The 20,875-nt window shown below is 40.7% G+C and overlaps 1 protein-coding gene across 1 annotated transcript in view; it reads right to left on the bottom strand.

Annotated features, from left to right (window-relative positions):
- LOC125019046 (sodium/potassium/calcium exchanger 3-like) overlaps nt 1-2,088 on the bottom strand; it is a 12,200-nt gene extending 10,112 nt beyond the window's left edge. The window contains exon 1 of the mRNA XM_047603546.1: nt 2,067-2,088. Coding sequence (XP_047459502.1) covers nt 2,067-2,088 — 22 coding nt within the window. The remainder of the gene's footprint in view (nt 1-2,066) is intronic.
- Between the last annotated feature and the right edge of the window lie 18,787 nt (nt 2,089-20,875).

Genomic DNA, 20,875 nt, shown 5'->3' with positions numbered 1-20,875 from the left:
TTGTCTAATATTGTGCAGTAAAATGTTTATTTTCTTGTCATATACTTGTACATATTTCTTCATATATTTTATTGGACTCTGGACTCAACATGTACAATAATTCCCACTGTGAAATATCTCTACATTCAATGTTTTATAGAGCATCAACTCTGTACACATGTTTACTTACACCTATATATATATATATATATATATTTATATATATTTCTTATATTGATGTGTGTTTTCTTGTTCTACATATTCTTATTACCTACATTGCTCTTTGTTCTGAACAGTGGTTCACTTTGAGTAGGAGCTTCTGCAACAAATTAATAAATGAATAATGTGATTCTGATTCTAAACCACAACTTCTCATGCAATGGTAGTTTGCTTTGACCATTTACTGCCTGTCGAACTACTATGTTCATTTTGGAAGTTGCCATAATTAAACACCAGGAGCTTCTCTGTCGACCTAATCCAGATTGCATCTCATCTCCTACTTAAAAACAGAGTTAGGACCCCGGTTTGGTCCAGAAATTAGTTTTCTGTGCTGGAAACAAAGCACCTAAATCTTAAACTTATAACCTAAACATCTGCACTCATTTTCACTCATGTTCCTTATGAAGAAATCAATCGACGCACAACAAAGACACAAACCACAACATCTATGTTTTAAAGATTTTTTAGTCTATTTTCCTATTTTCCTCACTGTAGCGTCCGCGCTTTAAAGGCACATTCTCAAACGTCAAAGATAATCAATGTTAAACAATGAAGTGAGAGGGCAGAGGTCACCAGATCGATAGCACCGTTCTCAGCCACTTTCAGATTCTCTGTGTTCTCAGTAGTGGAGTCAATTTAACCAAGAGACTGAGGTTTGGAGAAGATTCCAAATATCTGCCATTAAGGTGCTTTTTCTGGAAGAAGAGTGAAGCAGGTTTGTTGCCAATGAAGGTTCTCAGTCATCCAGGTCATGGTATGTTGTAAAAACAAACTGAAACGAGGACAAAGGGACTTTTATTGTGGGCTTCTAGAAGATGTTCCACCCTCATCCAAGTAGCTTTGTCAGTTCTAGGGGCGTCACTAGGTTGTTTAAGGACACAAGAGGCTGAGCCCCCAGGAGGTGCACAGACAACTAACACAAACAGCCAACAAAGACTGAGATTTATAATTTATTGTTATTATCTCAGTCTGCTTTTAAACACATTGTGACAACAAACACAAGTTCCACCAGTAACTATTAATAACTGATTAACACAGAGGCATCACTTTCACTCACAACACAATAATTGTTTGCTCTCAAATACCTTGAAGTCACACATGTGACTAAAATCGTTGTAATTTAAAACAAAACAAAACAAAAATTAATAACTTGAATTAAATTAATATTAATGAGTGGAATGTATTGAAGGGGCTCGTTCTACCTGACACTATGATTTATGATCACACATATTTATTTATATTGAATTTTTAAAACCTAATTATTTAGGTGGGCTTATGTATATATTTTTAGGGGCTGCTTCAGACCCCTTAAAATGGGCCCAATGGTGGAAAACAGGAATATATGTGGGTGTAACCCATCAGAAAGTTACATGACTGGAGTGAAGTTTCACAGACATAAGAGTCATAATGTATCTAAAATAAATCAGCCTGACACGCAGAGATCTGGACTTTATTGAAGACGTCACTAGTTTCTGATGACGTCACTACTAAAATCACAGCATGAAGTAATAACATCTATTTTGAATCCGAATACATAAGCTGAGAACAGACAGCTCACGTGCTGCAGATATGTATAGTCTGTATAAAAACAGGGTGCACCTCAGCACCATCAGCAGCATTTAATAGGATAAAGGGGATGTAGGAGACGGGATAGTGTAGCAGGTATTTCTCTGCAGCTGTTACCACAGGACGTTTGGTGAAGTTGTGACAGTTAGCGGTCTCTGTTAGCATTAGCTGATGCATTGCAGTAGTATTTTAGTTGTATTCCAGGACTGACATGTCACGGTGGTTTCACGGTTTAATGAAGGGTTTCCACACACTTGATGAACCGCTCCGAGTTTGCTGCACTGACCCACTGGACTCCTCACCTGCCTGATAGGAGGCGTCCATGTTGCTAGTCTGCACAGGTGTGTCAAGGCGTGAACGAGGTGACAGATGTTCAGGCCGTGTTGTTATTTGCAGACTAATAATATATCTCAGTCCACTGGGTTCGGCCTCATTCATCACTGCAGTTTATTCTTTCCTCATCCATCAAGAAAACTGCCACTGGAGGCTGAAGAGAAACGATTTGATCATATTTGCATCGTTTGAATCTTGGTTGTTTAGAAGCTTTGTTTTCATCCTCGAATAGCCTGAAAAAACTGCACTTCAGGAAGAAAGAGAGAGAGAGAGAATGAATTTATGAATAAAAGAAATCATCTGGCTTTATTAATAATATATGACAAATAAATTAGTAGTCATTTATCGTGAGCAGAATAATTATTTGGGTGTATAAATTTAAATTTCATTCAGGTCAGTAGTTTTTATTCAACCTGTGTCGTCTCAGAGTATTTTGACATAGTGAGGTCAAGAAATTCACCACTTTACCCTTGAGCAAGTATCATTTATTTAAGTGAAAGTTCCACTGCTGCACTTTAAATTAAACCACAATGAAGTGGTATTTGCTTTATTAACATTCTCAATGCAGGTTTTCTTTTTTTTTTGTTGGTTATTTTAAAGTTATTGAGCTCTTCTTATTTTTAATCTTATTTTAATCTTTATTTTCAATCCTACATCCTGTAGCCCCCGTTATATGTTTCCTATTTCCAGGGTCTCATTCTAGATGGAGACATAAACAGGACGTTGATTTTAAACATGCTGTTGAAGAACCTTTGCAGGTCCCTGAGGCCTAGAACAGATGGACATCACAAAGGATAGGTTTCCTCCTTTGTGATGATTTTCTGGGTCTTTACGGTCGTGGTTTGTTCTTTCTTCCTCTAGTTTTGTCTTTAGTGCAGCTCAGTCAGGTTGATAATAATTTTTTTTTATTATTTATGTGCAACAAGGAAACACCAAGCGATGTCACGATCCATGTCACTGTTGCTATGCAACTGGCCAAACAACCACATCACCTTGGACACTGTTTTTTTTTAGGAGTGTTACTTTTATGTGTAACGTGACCAAGTAATTTCCCTTGTGGATCATTAAAGTCTAAATATATGTCATCATATCAGCTGTAAAGTGCAACATCTCTGTCTTCAGAAACCATGGGGATTTTTCAGAGGCCTCATATATCTCTGAGCTTCTCTTCTTACATACATACACACTCTAGCTTCTTACATCAGCACCAGAACCCTCAGATCCTCGGACCATGGAAGGTTGACTGGGCCACGTTTTCTGTTGCAGCCTCTCGGCTCTGGAACCAGAAGTCATTAGGAAAGAAGCACCTTCAGATCCATCTTTACTTACTGTGTTTATTTTCTGGCCACGCTGGGTGTTTATCTTTTCATTTCTTGATACATCGATGTTGATCTGTATTTCACATGTTTTATATGACGTGTTGGATGTGAAACGCTTTGGTGCAAATGCTCTTTTCCATATAAATGAAATAAACTCAAAGTACGCTTGTGCAAACGAGCCATCTGCAACTCATTAAGTTTTAAAAGGACACGCAGCTTTATTGATTAACATACGTAACGTAGAAGCTTATTGTTCTGGCTGACACACTTGAGACAATTTAAAAGCACAGCTGAAACCCTAGAGCAGTAAATACTGCGCTGGCGGAGGATTATAGGATTTACCATCATGTGTTACATCACCGATTGTTCTCTGTGTGTCTTATCTGGGAGCAAAGGGCTCCAGCTATACTTTCTTGAAGCCACCCCAGTCGAGGGATTATTTGCTCCCTCGCCCTGACCCCCCTCGCAGGTCAGGCTCTACGGGTTAACGCCGCATTATAACTCTCCGCCGCCCGCGGTCCTGATAATGCATCGTCTGCAGGGAGAGGAGGCCGCAGACAGAAAGCAGAGGAGGGAAGGTACCGCTGAGAGGTTGTCAGGGTCAGGGGCTCGGCTGGAGCCTTAATGGGCGACGGGATAAAGGAAGATTGACAAATCAGTCATGTGGTGCCGTTTCTGTCTGCACACTGAAATATGCTGCAGTCTTTATGGAGGTGGGAGGAGTAGATGATACAATATAGTCACTATTATTAGCTCATCATTATTTCAGTATGAACTCAAACATCTATATCTACCAAATATCATCCAGCCGCCTGGAGGCCAGAGGGTCCAACCTGCATTGGTTTAGTAAAGATATAACAAAACACTGAGATCCAGAACTAAACAACTATAATACACTCGTTTGCACTAAATCAAAGGGGAAAGATTAGGAGTTATTTATAGGCCACTAATCCATAATGTCACTGGTCCGGCCCCTTGAGATCACATCGGATACGTGGCCCCAGAACTAAGATGAGTTTGAGACCTCTGTCCCAGACTGCGTCACACTCCACATCTGGCCTCAGTGACTGCAGTGACCCTTAACCTCCCATGTGATGTGTGAGTCTGGGGGTGGATGATGCTGTCATCTATCTGCTGCAGCTCCCTCACTCACTCACTCACTCGCTCACACCTGGATGGTGGTGGAGGCTCGGTGAGAATCACATTCTTTGATTTCTCCAGTGTCTTCAACAGTGGTCGATGGGTGTTGGTGCGTCCACTGTCTCCTGGATGACTGACTACCTGGCAGACAGGTTGGGTCACGTCCTGTGGGAGCCCCACAGGGGACTGTGCTTGGTCCGTTCCCGTTCACCTTATACACCACTGACTTTCAGCACAACTCGGAATCACAAATTTTCTGATGACTCTGCAGTTGTGGGGGGTATAAGAGGTGGACAGGACGAGGACGAGTATAAAGGACCAGTGGATGGATGGATGGATGGATCTATCTATCTATGTCCTGTGGCATTTTCTAAACCACCCACTATCAGAGTGAAGGCACTTTCTTGCGATCCATCATCCACGGCAGCGCACGTTGTTGCACATCCACTCTTCGGACGCTCAAGCACTTTGCAGAAGGCGCGAGCCTCTTTGCTCGTGATCGTTCGGAGAGCTCCCGTACGCCGCGAGCAAGATGTGAAATCGTTGCGCAAAATGAATTTGACATGAGAAATAGGCAAGAAGTGCAGAACTGAAAGAGGAAAAAGGGTAAGTGTCAGGGACAAATGGCCGTGCGGCGGGGATGTGGCGGTGACTTTATGGAGGCAGCCGTGGGACGCCACTCAAAAGGGAGGTGTCACGATTACATCACGGTGACAGATGTGGCCGCCTGTTGAGGAGACACAGACGAGAGCGCTGGAGCTCGGTGTGACGCCGCCTCGCCGCTCGTTCACCTCGAGAGATTAGAGGTGTCAGGCGTAGCCAGTGGCAACGAAGGATGTCGGCATTAATCATTTAACTGCTGCACGTGTAACGCAGACGCTTAATGCTTATGTTGTGGGGAGCATCAGTCTGTTTACACATTGTTGTCAGATTCTCAATTAGAAACCACAGTTAAGTCCCTATAATGTAAATGAGCGATCTTTGTAGAAAAATTCTTTTAGGGTAAGGGTCTGCAGAAAAAGGCAAGAAAAATCCAGGTCCGGGCACTAAAGTGGGTTTGAAGAAGTAAATGCCCTTTAATTTAACAGGTTGGATGCATTAAAAAAAGCACCTACACGTTTCCGCTTGCATCTTCTTTCCCGGTTTAGGACATTTATTTAAATCTGAGTGATGCTCTCTGAAGTAAGGAAGCCATCACTGTGTGTGCGTGTCCCTGTCTGTCAGATGTCAGTGTCAGGCACAGCTTTACTTTTGGGAAAATAAATGGGTTTTATTTTACCCAGAGCACGAAATGTTACAAACAACTCAAGAGATGAACCAAGCCCTTAAAAGGAGGTCAGCTGAAGGGAACGAGACTCAAAACAACATCATAACTCAACTAACTGACCAACAAAATGGGACAAATGATGTCACAGCCGATGGTTCTGGTCCGTTTCCTGGGCCTCTACATTTAACTGAACTCCACACCAGGGACCAGACCAGGGAGGTGGAAACTCAAGAAATGATGACTCAAAGACTAAAATCTGATCTGGGCAACACAATTGCACATGTGTTCACACCTGGCAATAACATACGTCACCAAATGCATCCTCAGCTCACTCTGTCTGCAAATAAACTCCCAGTAGAATATTTTAACATCTATTGTCTCCAATGGATCTTGACTGTTGTTTCAGAACCAAGAACAAAGCTATTTCGTGTGTGTGTGCGTCATGACTTTGGCTTCACGCATTAAGTTGTTATATCAGATTATAAAGATGTGTTCCATTTGTTTTCTCAAGTCGGAATTTCCAATTCAACTGTAATGAACATCGAAGTTGGATTTTCGTAGAATCCTCACAATTCCCAAGTTGAGTTTCCAAGATGGCCGCCCCGTGTGTAAACAGTAATTTGAAGCTCCTGTAATATTCTTTGTTTATTAGCTCTTCTGATTAGTTTTTGTTGCATTAAGTCGGGCGTACAGACAGTATTTTCACACATACAGACGTTGAAATGCTGTTATAGTGTTATGGTGTCATTGCATTCACACTACCAAAGGAATGTGGACAAATCTCGATTTCTTGGGGGTGTTCAATTGCCCAGATCGATCTTAATGCGAGGTCTGAACAGACCCAGTCAGTCTTTTTACATGCATGTGAAACAATCTCTCTCTATATAAGGCTCCTGTGTAAAGAACCAACAGTTGGACAGTAACTGATCTTAATCTTATCACGTTTACATGTGCGTGCAAAGTTATTGCCGTAATCCGACTTTAACTGGACAACTTAAGTGCATCTAAACATGTTACTCCGGCTAAACTCTGACATGTATACGCTTTAATTGGACTTTAACTGGACAGCGCATGTGTGCACATGTTCCACAACCAGTGCGCTGGTGTGTGACCCCGGAACAAAAACATCCAAGGAAGCCGGTCGCAGAAGAAGAAGGTAAACAGAGCCAACAGAAGAACCACCTGAGGGATAGCGCCATCTATCTTCACCATAGGTAGCGCACACATTACATATGACATTAAAAAGCTGAACTATTATCCATCTGGTTGTCGGTTGTAATGCCAGTCTGTAATGAACGACTCTTGTTAATTATATGATGTAGTAGGTCAACCAGAAATGGGGCCATATTAACCCACTGAAAAGACACATATCGCCACCTAGTGTGGAGGAGGAGGAGGACATGTTCCCGTCAGTTATTTGATGTTCTCCACTGCATGTAAAGTGGGACATGGACCACATTCAGAAAGTTAAATTTTGAGCATAGCTGCATTAAACTGTGCATGTAACTGCACTCATTGAAACTGGTATAACTTGATGACAAAACAATTTAAAGTAAATGTGCGAACCAAGAATCTAAAATCCCCCCCTTGCACTTGGTTAAATTATTAAACTGCATAGAGGCTTTAAAATATACGTGGGAGGAGGATGTGAAGGCACAGAGCCAGGAGTTTATCTGGCTGGAATACTGTCTCAAGAGTCAGACACCTCTGAGGACACCAGTCGTTTTTCTGCACCGCGCCGTGATGGCCTGCAGCTACTGAATCACTGGGAGTGATAAAAATAAATAAATAAATAAACAGCCATGGGAGAAAAAAAAAAAAAGAGAAAGGGATGATAAGTGAGATGTGGCAGTGGGAAGAAAAAACACTCCTGGTTCCTCTCATCTGTCTCAGTGGGGAATCCTGTTGAAGGCGGCTGGTGTCTTCTTCACACTTATGTCGACACCACGGTTGTGTCCTGCTGTGTGTTACATGAAACACTGAGCCGGGAGACAAACACTAACAACTAGGAGGACAATGGAAACTCACTGAGAGACAGCAGGTGCTTTTTTTTTTCTTTTTCTTTTTATTATTATTATTTTGTCCCCAAAATTCAATTACAATAAGACAAGTAAAAATTGAATCCCCCGGCCTACAGGCATGGAGGATGACTGGGGTTTCCACGGTAACTGACAGCCAAGCTAGCTTCAGAGCCTTGAGGGGAACCTCGGCTGAAAAAAGATGTATGTGTATATTCCCCCAAGGCTCGGCTTCTCGCGGCCAAAGCAAAGGCAATAAATCTTCTGGTGTTCCGTTGCAACGTGAAGAAAATCAATTAGATATATATCGTAGTCCCACGCTGCATGACACGAGGGCGTATCTACTCGGAATCAATGGGAGCGGGCGGCACATTTAGCTATTCAGATAGGAAGGAGAAAATTACAGCCTGTGCTTGTGCAGTCTTAATGGAGATTTTAATGAAACTACTTCATGCACCAGACAGACGAGTCATGGAGAGAGAACCTCTGATAAGAATAAGATACAAAAAAAAAAAGTGAGGGGTTTTCTAGAGGGGTTTTCTAGGATTTCCACTCCATGTGCCAGGCTAATAGGCTGCGTCCATGTGACATTTATCGGGTTATATTGTGAACCAATACGAGGAAAGGTTGACCTTTTCTGTTTATATCCTCCAGCCTCAGCCTTTCCTCAGTAATGTGAGCCTTTTTCCTGTTGAGGAAGACAGACTGGACTAGAGTTTAGTTTGACATGATGGGATGTTATTTGGATATTGTACATTTGAAACGCGGGCCCCTGTCATGTGATTTGACGGTATCTGACCAAACTTAGCAAGCTGCCACAAGCTCTGTTGCTACTAATCAGGTGAAATAATACAAGATTTGGAGGAGCATCACCCTGATATTCCTGCAGCCTCCATCACTGGTAGTAAGACAACTATGAGTCTCATCTTTTTTACAATTACGTGGAACAGAATGAGATAGAAATTGATGCTTCGACTGACAAACTGAGCTGAGTGCAAACGGCTGTTTGTATATTTTGTGTCTTTTTTCCTTTACCCATTGATTATTTATTTCTTATCCATTGTGTTTGTCAATGCATTTGCCTTGTCTTGAAAATACAATAAAGAGATGGATGGAAAATGAAGAAATATGGCACTGTCGCTTTATAATTAACATATTTTGACCCAAACTATGGTATATACTAAAACTTGGAAGAAAAATCACACACACATGCGAACAGTGCGTCTAAAATCTATTGTATGTGCATGGAATAAACACAGACACTTGGGCATTTGAATGAAATAGCTACAAGTATATATATATCTCCCCGCTCCCCGCTCACACATCTCACACATCTCACCTCCACCACTGTATTAAAGTGTGAATGAGAGTGCGACAGGGCGGCACCTTCGCTGCACATCACCAACACAGAGGCATCTTTAACTGGAGACTGTCATATTGTCAGTTGCGTAATATCCTCGACAGGAAGAGCCCCGGCTGGCCCAGATGGGAAATTACATTACAGCAGCTAAGCTATGCTAACGTCAGCATTGGGATTTAGCATCTAATTCTGTTAGATTGGTCTCATTTGCAGCGCCGCTAATAATTGAGTTTTGAATTCACCGCGGGGCTGTCTGACTCATGCGGGGCCTTCGCATACATCTCAAACAGAAATTCAAGAGAGGAAACTATTGGTTATCCATGAGCCAGTTGGACGTGTGTCAATATCATTTGACTGCAGACCAGTAAGAGGTCCACGTTCAGAGAAAATGTAGCGTGATGCTGGTACCGTCACATTCATTTCATCAATCTGTGTGGACGTGGACTGACAGTTAACTCTTTTGACATTGAAGGTTCATGTCAAAGTCCAACAGCGAGACAGTTTTAGCATTGTTCTTCACTGTCAGCCACCGACTGGATGAAGGATTGGGAGCACTGAACACCATGCACAGTTATTTACAGTACAAAGCTACACTGAGATTTTAATTGGACTGTATGTCGGCCTTAGTCAGACGTCACTTTCTTGGTCCAAATTACTGCTGCCCGACTTTTAACTGGAACCAAAAGTCAAGAAGACGTTTTCGCCTGAACTTCACTGGCTTCCAGTTCATCTATGGATTCATTTAAAAAACAATTTATTTGTTTTTAAACGTGTTCATGGCTTTGCTTCACAGTATCTGTCCGACCTATGCTCCCTCACGCTCTCTCAGGTCTCAGATCTGTCGTTGTTGGTCGTCTCTAAAACTAATCGAGCTGGGAGGTGGAACAATCTCTTTTTGCATATCAGACAGGACGACTCCCTTCTTCTTTTTAAATCCTCTCTTAAAACTCACTTTTTCTCATTGGCTTTTAACTCAGTTTGAGATGTTAGCTCTTATAGTTTTTATTGTTTTATGATTTTATCCTTTTTACCTCTCCTAATATATCTGTACATCACTTTGGCCAGCTGTGTTGTTTTTAAAGTGCTTTGTAAATAAAGATTGATTGATTGATGATTGGATGCAATGTGAAATTTATTGTTGTACCTGCAGCCAGTAGTAAAAAAAAAAAAAAAAGAGTAGAAACATAGATAAATGATCTCAGTCTTGCAGAAAACCTTTCAGGATATCCATGTGACTCGCTGAACAAAACCAACGAAGAAGAGGAAGAAGACAAAATCAGCAAGAGGAGCTATTTGGAAGACAGTCCTTAAACTGGACCATCTCTAACTTCCCAATACAAGTTGTCAGGGAATATATTCTCTAAAAAGACTGATTCATTTATCTCGAGCACCTTAGCGTCGCAGCATATTTTACAAAGACGATAATATCTGGTTTCTTCTTGAATCTTCTTTCATCTTCACATTCTCACAAGAATGAACGGTAGAAGAATTATTCATCCTTGTGACCTTGTGTTTGTCTTTTGTTTTTTTGCACAGAGGAATGTTTTATTCATGCGGTTACATCAAACGCAGGTAATCGTTAACAAGAGCCATTAGTTAGCAACCTGGAGACGTCAAACCAAGGAGTCCAGTCAATTAGGCCACAGAGCTGAGCTTCACAAACTGCTTAGGCCGGCAGAATGAAGATCCCCAAACCAATCCCTTCCCCTGCTCAGGATAACAGCAGCACCATGTGTAAGCTCTGTGACCTCAGCCTTCTACTGGAGACGGTTTCGGAGTTAATTAGTTCTTCTTGAATTGGAATTAAACTGTATTGAGCGTTGAGCTGCTAGGACGTGTTAAATAACATTGAGTTGGGAAAAGGCAAAATGGAGCATCTTGTTTAGGACGTCAAACTAAAGCTAGTTCAAGCATACCACCACCACTCAGTCAAGATCTGTCCTCAATCTCAGCATCTTAGTGTTGACTATTTAACTGCTATTTAACTTAAGCTTCCCTACCTTTGCTGCTTCATCTGCAAACTGCTCTGAAATCCCCTAAGTCAATGTTCTGTCTCAGTAATGTCATATTCTTAATTAGATTCTGGGTGGAACCAACAGAAAAATGTCTCAACGGTGATTCCAAAAGGGAAAATGAAAGCTGCCATAAATGAAAAGCTGGTAGTGGGTGCTGTTCTGCTTTTTCTTTGTCATCTTTTCTTTCCAAAATGATACGGACTAAATGCAACAAAATGGTGGGCACACTCAGAGCATGGTAGGTTTTATCTTAGGACTCAAGTGCAGGACAAAAGGAGATGAGGCCGGTGTTTAAGCTAAATTTAACAAAAGGCACTGCAGACATGGCATGGAGACAAAAAGCATGACATGGGAATGAAAATATAGAGACAAAAAAAACACAAAACAGGAAACCAAGAAACTTGAGTAGGGGAGTAGATTTCTGCCAAACAAAAATTTAGTTGTAGCTTGTAGTGCAAAGACTATAAAGTTCTTTTCTTTCTCAGCCATGGACACAGGGAGAGGCAAATCCTTATTAATGTGATATTATTCAAAGATCCTGTTTCCAGACACCACAGGACGCCCTCAGAAACTCCATGTCCAAACTGGCATAATTAGGACTGTGTTTGCATGTTACAGCACACGATGCACACAAAGGAAGAAAACTGCTGTAAACAGCGTGCACACATTTACACAAAGGTTTGTAACACTGCATGCAAACGTTGAAGAAAAGTGCCAGAGCTTATTTTAGTTTTACTCTTTAAGAGACGTGCCTTGAAATAAACATAGCACACTCACAAAATCCAAAATGCATCAGTTTAATAGTTCAGGACTTGTGAAAGGATCTCAAACATGATAACAAAACACATTTGAAAACAAAGTTTTTGCAGAACATAAAGCATTCTGAGAAAGTAACTCTGCAGACGTCTCCTGATTCAGTGCAGGTGAATGTATTTGCATCCAAACGGGTTTTCAGTGCGATGGCACGTTAGTCTGTGGAGCGTCTTCAGGTTTGTCTCCGTGTCCCTCCTTGATGCTCAGAATACAAACCTGAGGCGGGAGGAAGCGTCGGCCGGGGGAAGAATCCTAAACATTTTAACAACTCCGCGAGACGTGCAACGAGAAGGGGAAACTGCTGAGTGCTGTTTCTCACCATCTGTGTCACTTTTAGATGCCTCCACCCCCCACACCCCCTCCACCATCTCAAGTCCTTCCCTGCAGCATTAAATAACATCTCACCCAAACACTGTACTTTTAATGACGATGCTGGCAGCCAGTTGTGCTCTGCTGGGAAATCATTTTACTCAAATTGGTTTTATTGGTGAGTGGGAAACAAATCTCTCCAACAACAATAAAGAAAGAAAGAAAAAAATCAATCTACTTTAATAAATGTTTGCTAGCTCAGATTCCCAAGAAATCTATGATAAAGATATGACCAAATGCTCACAGGCAATATTTCATTGTAGACTCATGCTAGTGGAACCACACTCTCACGTGGACAGTTTTTCCCCAGAGTTCACATTTATTTGAGTGAGATTAAGTGCATTGATTGTGAAGCCTCTTGCTAAAGGCCTGAATGCTCACTAGGACACTACACTACTGTTCAGGAATGTTACAAATAAGTAGAACTTGCTAATATCAGCAAGAAGCTGGTGTTGAGTTGGGACGTGAGGATTAAAATAAAAAGTAAACCTGAATGGTACATACCAGAGAAGGCGCTGGGGAACATCTTGAGCATATGGCCATATTTAGACACAGCTCAACTCAAATCGCTTCATTTCTCAGGAGCAAAATTAACAAAATAATTATACATTAAAAAGACAGGGTTAACCCCCACGAGCCATTTATCAAATAGTCTTCTCACAAGCCCCTAGACACCTGTCTGTTTAGAGGTATGCATAATTTAACACTGTTTAAATTATTAAAAACTGGTCACCACATCATAACCCTCACCTCATACATACCTATTTAATTACCTGTGTTTTATACTGAAATACTTCCTGTCCATTCAGTTCCTCCTCCATTACAAATAATCTGACAACATAAAAGCTGACAATCACACAGATGCTGTATGTAAGAGACTTTATTCCCTCAGATGTTCTGGAACATCTGCTTCCCTGCTGCACCGTGACACTTTAAGCATCATTGACTGGTCACTAATCACGTGACAATAACAACATGGCCGCCTCCTAGAAGACAGGTGAGGAGTCCAGTGGTTGTTGCAGCAAATTAGCAGCGTTTCATCAAGTGTGTGGAAATACTTCAGTAAAGATGAAGCCCATGCTACTGGGAATAAAGTGCTGCTGCAATGCATCTAAAAAAGACTTGCAGTCAACTTTAAAAGACCTGAAGCATCTTCTAGTTTTTTTAGTTTGGCATCTCTCGTCTTTTTGAATTTGGTCACGACAACTACCATTTGCAAAAAGCGAAAATCCAGACTGTATGATTCTAAATCTGGTTTTCCTGCTTTCCATCTGCAGCTACATTTTAGTGCTATAACATTTTGATGAAGTAAAAGTTGATAATTACCCAATTTAGAAAAAATAAATGTGTACTGTAAAGTGATGCAGTGTCACTGGAAAATGCTTGTACTTTTGCTATTTGTGGTAAATTAGTTGCAGATGGATCAGTTGAAGAGTAACACATTTAGTTTTTTGCATCTTCTTGGATTTGAAAGTTTGACTCAACTAATTTATTCATCTTGATGACCTGCTGCTAGGTCACCCACCAGCCAGTTAATTCTGTTAAAGACACTGGACTTAAACATGGTCCCACCTTATAAAAATAATGAGTGTCTTCCACTCTTCATGTTCACTTGGGTAATATGTCATTTCAGGTGAGAGGTGGATGGTTTTATTCTGACCTTAAAAAACATCCTGGCTGTTGTGTCTTTGTCCTCAACATCCCGGTACGTGATACAATCTGGTCTTTCATAAATAATAAATAGACAGATGTGCAGATGCGAGTATCCATTTAAATTTTAAAGTGTCTTGATACAAGGAGCTCATGAGTAGAGAGAATAAAAAGATCGCTTACTATCGCTTTTAATGTTCACTCGTTAGTTTTTCGTGACGTCTTCCGTGATTCAACATCTTAATAATTAATCACTTGGTTTATAAGATCGGTTTGGAACCCTGAAATGCATTTGCACTATTAATTTGTAGATTAAAGGCAACATTAATGAAACAGTTCTTGGTTCTGAAACAGCAGCAGAGATCCACTGTGCAGTAGGACACTGATGCTGCTAATCTATTTTGTTTTAACCCATTTTTTAAACCGTTTTTGTGCAATATGCACACAATGTGCAATACCTGTACTCATTCATTATTACACAGGATGAGATGTTACAATCCCTTGTGCCAAGATGTGTAAAGTGTATTTTTACATTTCTTTGCATATTATATTTTATACTTACAGCTCTCACTCTCTGTATATAGTACCTTTTGAACTATTTTGTATATACTTTGTGCCTGCACTGATTGGGAGAAGCTCTTTATACAATCTCATTATGCTTATTATGTTTATACTCATCATATTTATTATATAATAACAATACAAAGCATTCTTTTCTACAGAAGCCTTTAGCGCAGACTGATGGATAACCTATAATGTAGTAAAACAATAATCTAATGTAATAGAAAGCAAACTGCTGTTTTCCCAAAACAACATCATAAATATCTTGACATGTTGAGAAAAATCTATTTTCAGTGCCAGTATAAGTCCCCCCACTGCTGGATAAATTAAAGGATTATCTCATAGCACAATACGATAGCTAAACATGCTAAATACTGCTAGATTTTATCTATGATCTGTGACTATGATTGAGAGGAGAGTTACGTACAGGTCAGTGAAGTCTCTTCTGCTCCCACAGAATCCCCAGCTGAAGGCGGAGGTGTTTATTACCTCTGGCTAGCAGCCACGCCGGCCTCATTCAGGGAACACGCCTATTGATTACAGTCTGGAAGAAATGGATTCCCTCATTACTGGCCTATTGGCATTAATGGCTGCCCATAAAATTAACAACCGCTAACGTTACCGTTTGTCGTGTTCAACATCTACTCCTTTGTTAAAAACACATTAACACAGTGTTGGAGGTTCAATACGATGAAAAGACTGTCACTGGTTCACAGGAGGCACGAGAACCTCCTCTCTCAAAGATAAACACTTTGCTGCTACCAAAATAAGCTGAGAGGGAATATTTATTTTGCAGGATGAGAACTGTTGTTGAGTTTCAAAGCTAAATATTCATGTTTCTAATCCCAGAGCTGCCGTCACAACTCACAACATTGCTACACACTCACCCATTAGCATTCGTTTCTCACATGGAAAACACATTATTTATTCAAAATGATTAAAGTGATATTGAATCCATGAGGAACCCCCAGAGAGTTTTCACCACTTTAGATGTTTTTTAGCTTGTTCCGTTCAGTTTTCCTTCATTTTTTACCCCCCTACTTTCAAAGCAACCTCTCTGGAAGCAGGAGGAAGTTTCAATGTGTTAAACTCTACATTGCACAAAAACGCAGAAAGACAAAGATGTAGCTGTATAATAGAGTTGACAATACGCTGAAGATATTTTTCCTCAAGAGCTGGTGGAGACCAAAACAGATGAAAGACAGAAGTTTATTGAGGTAGTGGCCTCATTTACTATGTAGCCGAGATGATACAACAACAGAGAAACCAAACAGAGACACAATCATATAATAAGACCATTAAAATAAGTGATTTTTTAACTCTTAAGAACTACTATAAAATGAAACCTTTCATCTTAATTGTGACCCTGTTCTCTCCTCTTCTGTCCTCCTCATCATAAATGCCTCGTATTGTGTGTTGTGGTTTAACCTGAGGTGTTTCATCACTAATTGTTGGACATAGGAGGCTTCCAGAAACCCAGCGTTAATCAAACGTTAATCTCATCAGTTAGATAATAATGTGTAATGTGCCATCGTTTTCACATATTGCTCTTCTCTCCACTGAGTAGTTTTACTTGGGCAGGATTTTCATCGCAAGAGTTTGACTTGAAACTTTTCACATTATTGTACTTTTACTTAGCGAGAAAAAAATAAATCAATTTCAATCAGTTGAAACCTCAAACAGTGAAGTGGGAAAATCCATTAAAAAGTTACAGCTACAAAGGTATAAAAAAAAAAAAAAAAAAAAAAAAAGAGCGCTGCAGGGTAGGCAGGTAAAACACAAAACACACAACCAGGTGAAATCAATGCAAAAACCAAGGAACATGGAAAAACATTAAGAAAGAAACAGGTTCACTGAAGAGACAACAAAGAGGAAAGAAAGGCTGTTTGTGAATAGAGAGGACGGGACACGTGAAACTAATGAGACATTAAGACAAACTGATCAATGAGTTGAAGGGAGGAAACACAAAGAAAACAAACAGGATTACGACTGAGGTGACAACAACACATGAATATCATGACAAATGAGGAACTTTTACATGCACCTTCCAAATTACAGCTTAGACTTTAATGACCCACGAAGGAAAATTACCGTGTCACAGTAGCTTTGTTGCACATAAAAGTAAACACTCATAAAAAACACAAGAAAAATAAAATTACGTAAAACAAAAACAAGTATTAAGTAGCGAAATAAAATAGAGAATGTGATCAAAACAATTTACAGAATTAGCTTTATGAGCAAATATACAAAAGTAGTAGGCAAAACAGTGTCCAAGGTGACGTGGTTGTTTGACCAGTTGCATAGCAACTGCATAGCAACAGCTGATCTCAACAAAATCATGTAAAAATGTTGTCAATTCCTAACAGGGCAGGTTGTGTCATCTATTTGTGTCACGGTTTGGTTTTTCGAATGAGGCTGGTGAATCACCCACGTGGTTCCATTTAAAGGAGGACGATCAATAAAAGTCATCTCTGGAGTTTCATTTGCAGCATGAACTTGTGTCGGACAGCCACATCCATCCCGCGCTCCCAGTCTATTAGCCTGGGATGGGATTGTTTAGGGCCGGGTGGGGTGGGCTGGAGAAACTGGGAATTGTGGCGAGTCTGGAACGACTCTGGAGTCGGTCTGTTCAAACAGCGGGGGGAGCGAAGTCATCCATCACCGCGGGAATCTCATTTCCACCGCGTGTCCAATGCAAATGAACAGCCCTCGCAATCAGGAGGCTGCTGTTCTGCCGATAGCGGCAGAGGAACCGGGAGGACGTCGGCTCATCCGTCTTCGCATCGGATAAACAAATTCACGTTCGCATAGTCAAGCTGGGAACACACACAATGTCGTTTTCCATTGTTATTGTGTGTTCCTTCCTATAATGTGACATCACTGTGCTTTCACTGAATGCAGAGCAGCTTTTATTCTGCTTATCTCTAACATCACCACCAGGGACGGGATCTAGGAGGCTGGAGGAGATAAAGAAGGAGGTAGATGTTTTTCTGTTGTGATCCAACTTATCTGTGTGCACTGCTTGACCTTTTCACAAGACGTCCTTTCAGCAGATAATTCCTGGACTAGAAGAACTACAGGAGAACAGCAACCGTTAACAGGAACCTGGAAAAACAAGTTTGTACATATCTCTGCCCAAAATGAATCAAACTGTAGAACATTTAGCCGTCTGATTTGAACCATGTGACCCCACAGCTTCTCTAGTGGATCAGCAGACGCTATGACATCATGCTTACGCTGATAAAAACACTTTTTGCATCATTTAATCCCATAGATCAACATCAGTTTTGATAGTTTTAAAAGCTTCTCGTTTTTATTTTCAAGTGTGTGAACAACCTTGCCCCAGAAAAACTCCAATACTGCCAAGTGGAACATAAACAGAGCGCTGCAATCAGAACACGAGGTGCAAACAGCAGTAACCGTAGAACAGCCGACATTCAGACAGTCAGACTTTTCAGTTACAGGTACAAAACTCTGAAACACCTGGAATCAAAACGCCTCAAGGTTTTTAACTCACAAGCAACACAATTCAACATGTAAACAATGCCTTTAACATATTCCACTATTGCATTATTTTAGTATTTTAATTATCAGAGACCACAGCTGCAAATTAGCTTTGGCTACATACCAGTATGCATGACATCTGTTTTGTATTTATATGAAATAATGTTTGATGCATTTATCTCTGCTCAATAAATGTATAAATAAAAAACAATGTTTACATCCTCAGTTTGGATGAAACCCCATCAGCCGTTGACCAGCGTCTTTCGTCTTGGATGCAGAGGTCTAAAGCTCTAAATGATGTCACATAACTGAGATTTTTATTAGATTTATTACTTATACTACCATTGCAATAACATGTAAATGTATAATCCCTGTAATTCCTGTTTACATTTGCACTTTATTCACTTTAGACTCTTTTTCGGTTTGGAAAGTTAAAACATTTATGGCCTGTATTGTTCTATGTTCTTTTTTTTGTTGTTTGTTTTTTATTCTTCATGCTGCTCACTTGTTCTTTAAATTACCCCCTGGGGACAAATAAAGTTTTCTGAATCCTGAATCCGTGTGTAGATGTCGAACATCAAAAGCCTGTAAATGTTACTGATGGAGGACTTCACTTATCCAAGAGCCCACACACACATTTAAGTTGCTGCTACAGTTGATGTGTTTTTGGATTCAGCGTGTGTGGGTGCAGACCGCCTCTTTACTGTGTCGTGTTTCTTTCTCCAGCCTTTTCCTTTCAACTGTCCAAGAAACTTCTCTGTGATTTATCTCCTCATCCAAACATCAGGAGGTTTCTCCACGACTTTACATCTTTTATTTTTTCTCTGGATGTCTTTGCAGAGCGTCGTGTTCTTGAAGCAGTTTCACGACCTCTGCTTTTTTCTCTCTTTTTCAATTAATTTCTTGCCTGTCCTGATCTCTCCCTCTTCCCTCTTTATTTCTCTTCTCTCTCTAATCCTGCAGAAGGGCATCGGAGACTGTGATCAAATTTCTTAAACGCTGTCCTCCTGCATCTCTTACCACACACACACACACAGATTTACATAATGTCAGAGGTTCGTGTGCGCTCCCTGCTCTGGGAGTTGGATGAGCGAATTGCCAGACAGCCCAGCGCACCTGACACTGACGGATGAGAAAGCAATAAAGTTCCAGAGACACTCTTTCATTCTTTTGGCGCCGACGCACACAGAAACACATTAGTGTGCTTCATTCTGGTGTCGGTGCAGAGTCTTTGCATTCCTGGGCATGTGCATTTGCTGATATTCACAGTAAAACACTAAAATTATTCTATTTTAAACACACAGCAGCGTCCTCTAATTTGTATGACATATGTTGCATGTTTGCTGCATCCTGATTCATGTAGGAATCTATCTGCATCTCTTTTATCCACGTGGCCTTTCGCTCTCTCTTGCTAGTGTTGTGTTAGCGCTTGCCCCGGGGCTTTGAGGGTCAGGAGTGTGGAAACCACATTGAGACAGTTTGGATTATTATTGAGAGTATTCTAGGAGTCAGCGCAGGATCCAGCATCTTCCCACGAGTTCTCCCAGCGCACCAACACAAAGCGCTGCAGCACTGGGAGGATGTTTCTCGCTGCAGGCTGCTCCAGGTGCTTCTGCACTGAAGTGGACAAAGAAAGAATTATGTTTCACAGCGAGCGCCCATGAGCAGATGTGACATTGTTGGCTTTGTTTTGGTTCCCCTGACACGCCATCCTGTCTATTTATTTATCACAACATGTGATTCACATGCCCGGAAACCCACTCAGCGTGAGACGTGGTGACCAGTTACCCAACGAGGCCAGGCAGCTTTTCTAACTGCCCCACGGAAAACATCGGGAAACATGCAGTAGAGCAGGAGACTCGTTTTATTTGTTAATATTAAAAACATTCTCTGCATTTCATTTGTTTTTCTTATGATTGTTTCTAGTTTTATGCACGATGAAATCTCCGTGAAAAATTCTCTTGATTAAAACCTGTGGTTCAAAATGTTTCGGGGACTTCTGCTGCAGTCAGCTGTGGTGCACAAGCCCATGTTCAAACATGGGCCAAACCATTTCGGTTTCTGTTTCTCCCCCAGACGCATCAAGAAACAGCTGATTACTGACAATCTCCAAATGTCTTGTTCTTGATATAAGTTGAAGTGCTACTTCAGATTTACTGACCTTTTGTTTTATGTTCAGATTTTAGTTTTAACACTAACCCTTAGGATTCTGAATTGAACGACAGTGTAACATCAGAAACATATGAAGTTTCCAGGGGTCAGGGAGAGCATTGTAGAAAAAAATACAAAAAACGTGTAATTGTAAACACAACACCAGATTTGCCAATAACAGTCACACTGTGGTCCCCAGTCTAAGGACAAACTTGGACAAAGGGAAGGCAGGACTATATATACACATGAGGCCTGAGGGATGACAAGACACAGGTGAGACACATGAGGACAAAAAACCAAACCAGGTGAAACCAATGAACAATCAAGGGACAAGGAGGCACAAGACAGGAAATACAGAACTTAGCAAAATAAAACAGGAAACACAACATGACACAAACAGACATGACAAAACCACAAGGAAACACAACAGACAGGAAACTTGACAAAATAAAACAGGAACACATGGTCACAAAATAAAAGACAGACATAGAACCTTGATAATAAAAAATAACTAATTTACAGAGTTAAAACATACTGGAATAATTTACCTTTCAAAGTCTGTCTAATTAAAAGTCAATCGTCCTTTGAAGGTATATTCTGTGTGAGTGTTT

The sequence above is a fragment of the Mugil cephalus genome, chromosome 13 (assembly GCF_022458985.1).
Source record: "Mugil cephalus isolate CIBA_MC_2020 chromosome 13, CIBA_Mcephalus_1.1, whole genome shotgun sequence".
Classification (NCBI taxonomy): domain Eukaryota; kingdom Metazoa; phylum Chordata; class Actinopteri; order Mugiliformes; family Mugilidae; genus Mugil; species Mugil cephalus.
The sequence above is the reverse complement of the archived record's forward strand: the minus strand, read 5'-3'. Positions and strand labels throughout refer to the sequence as shown.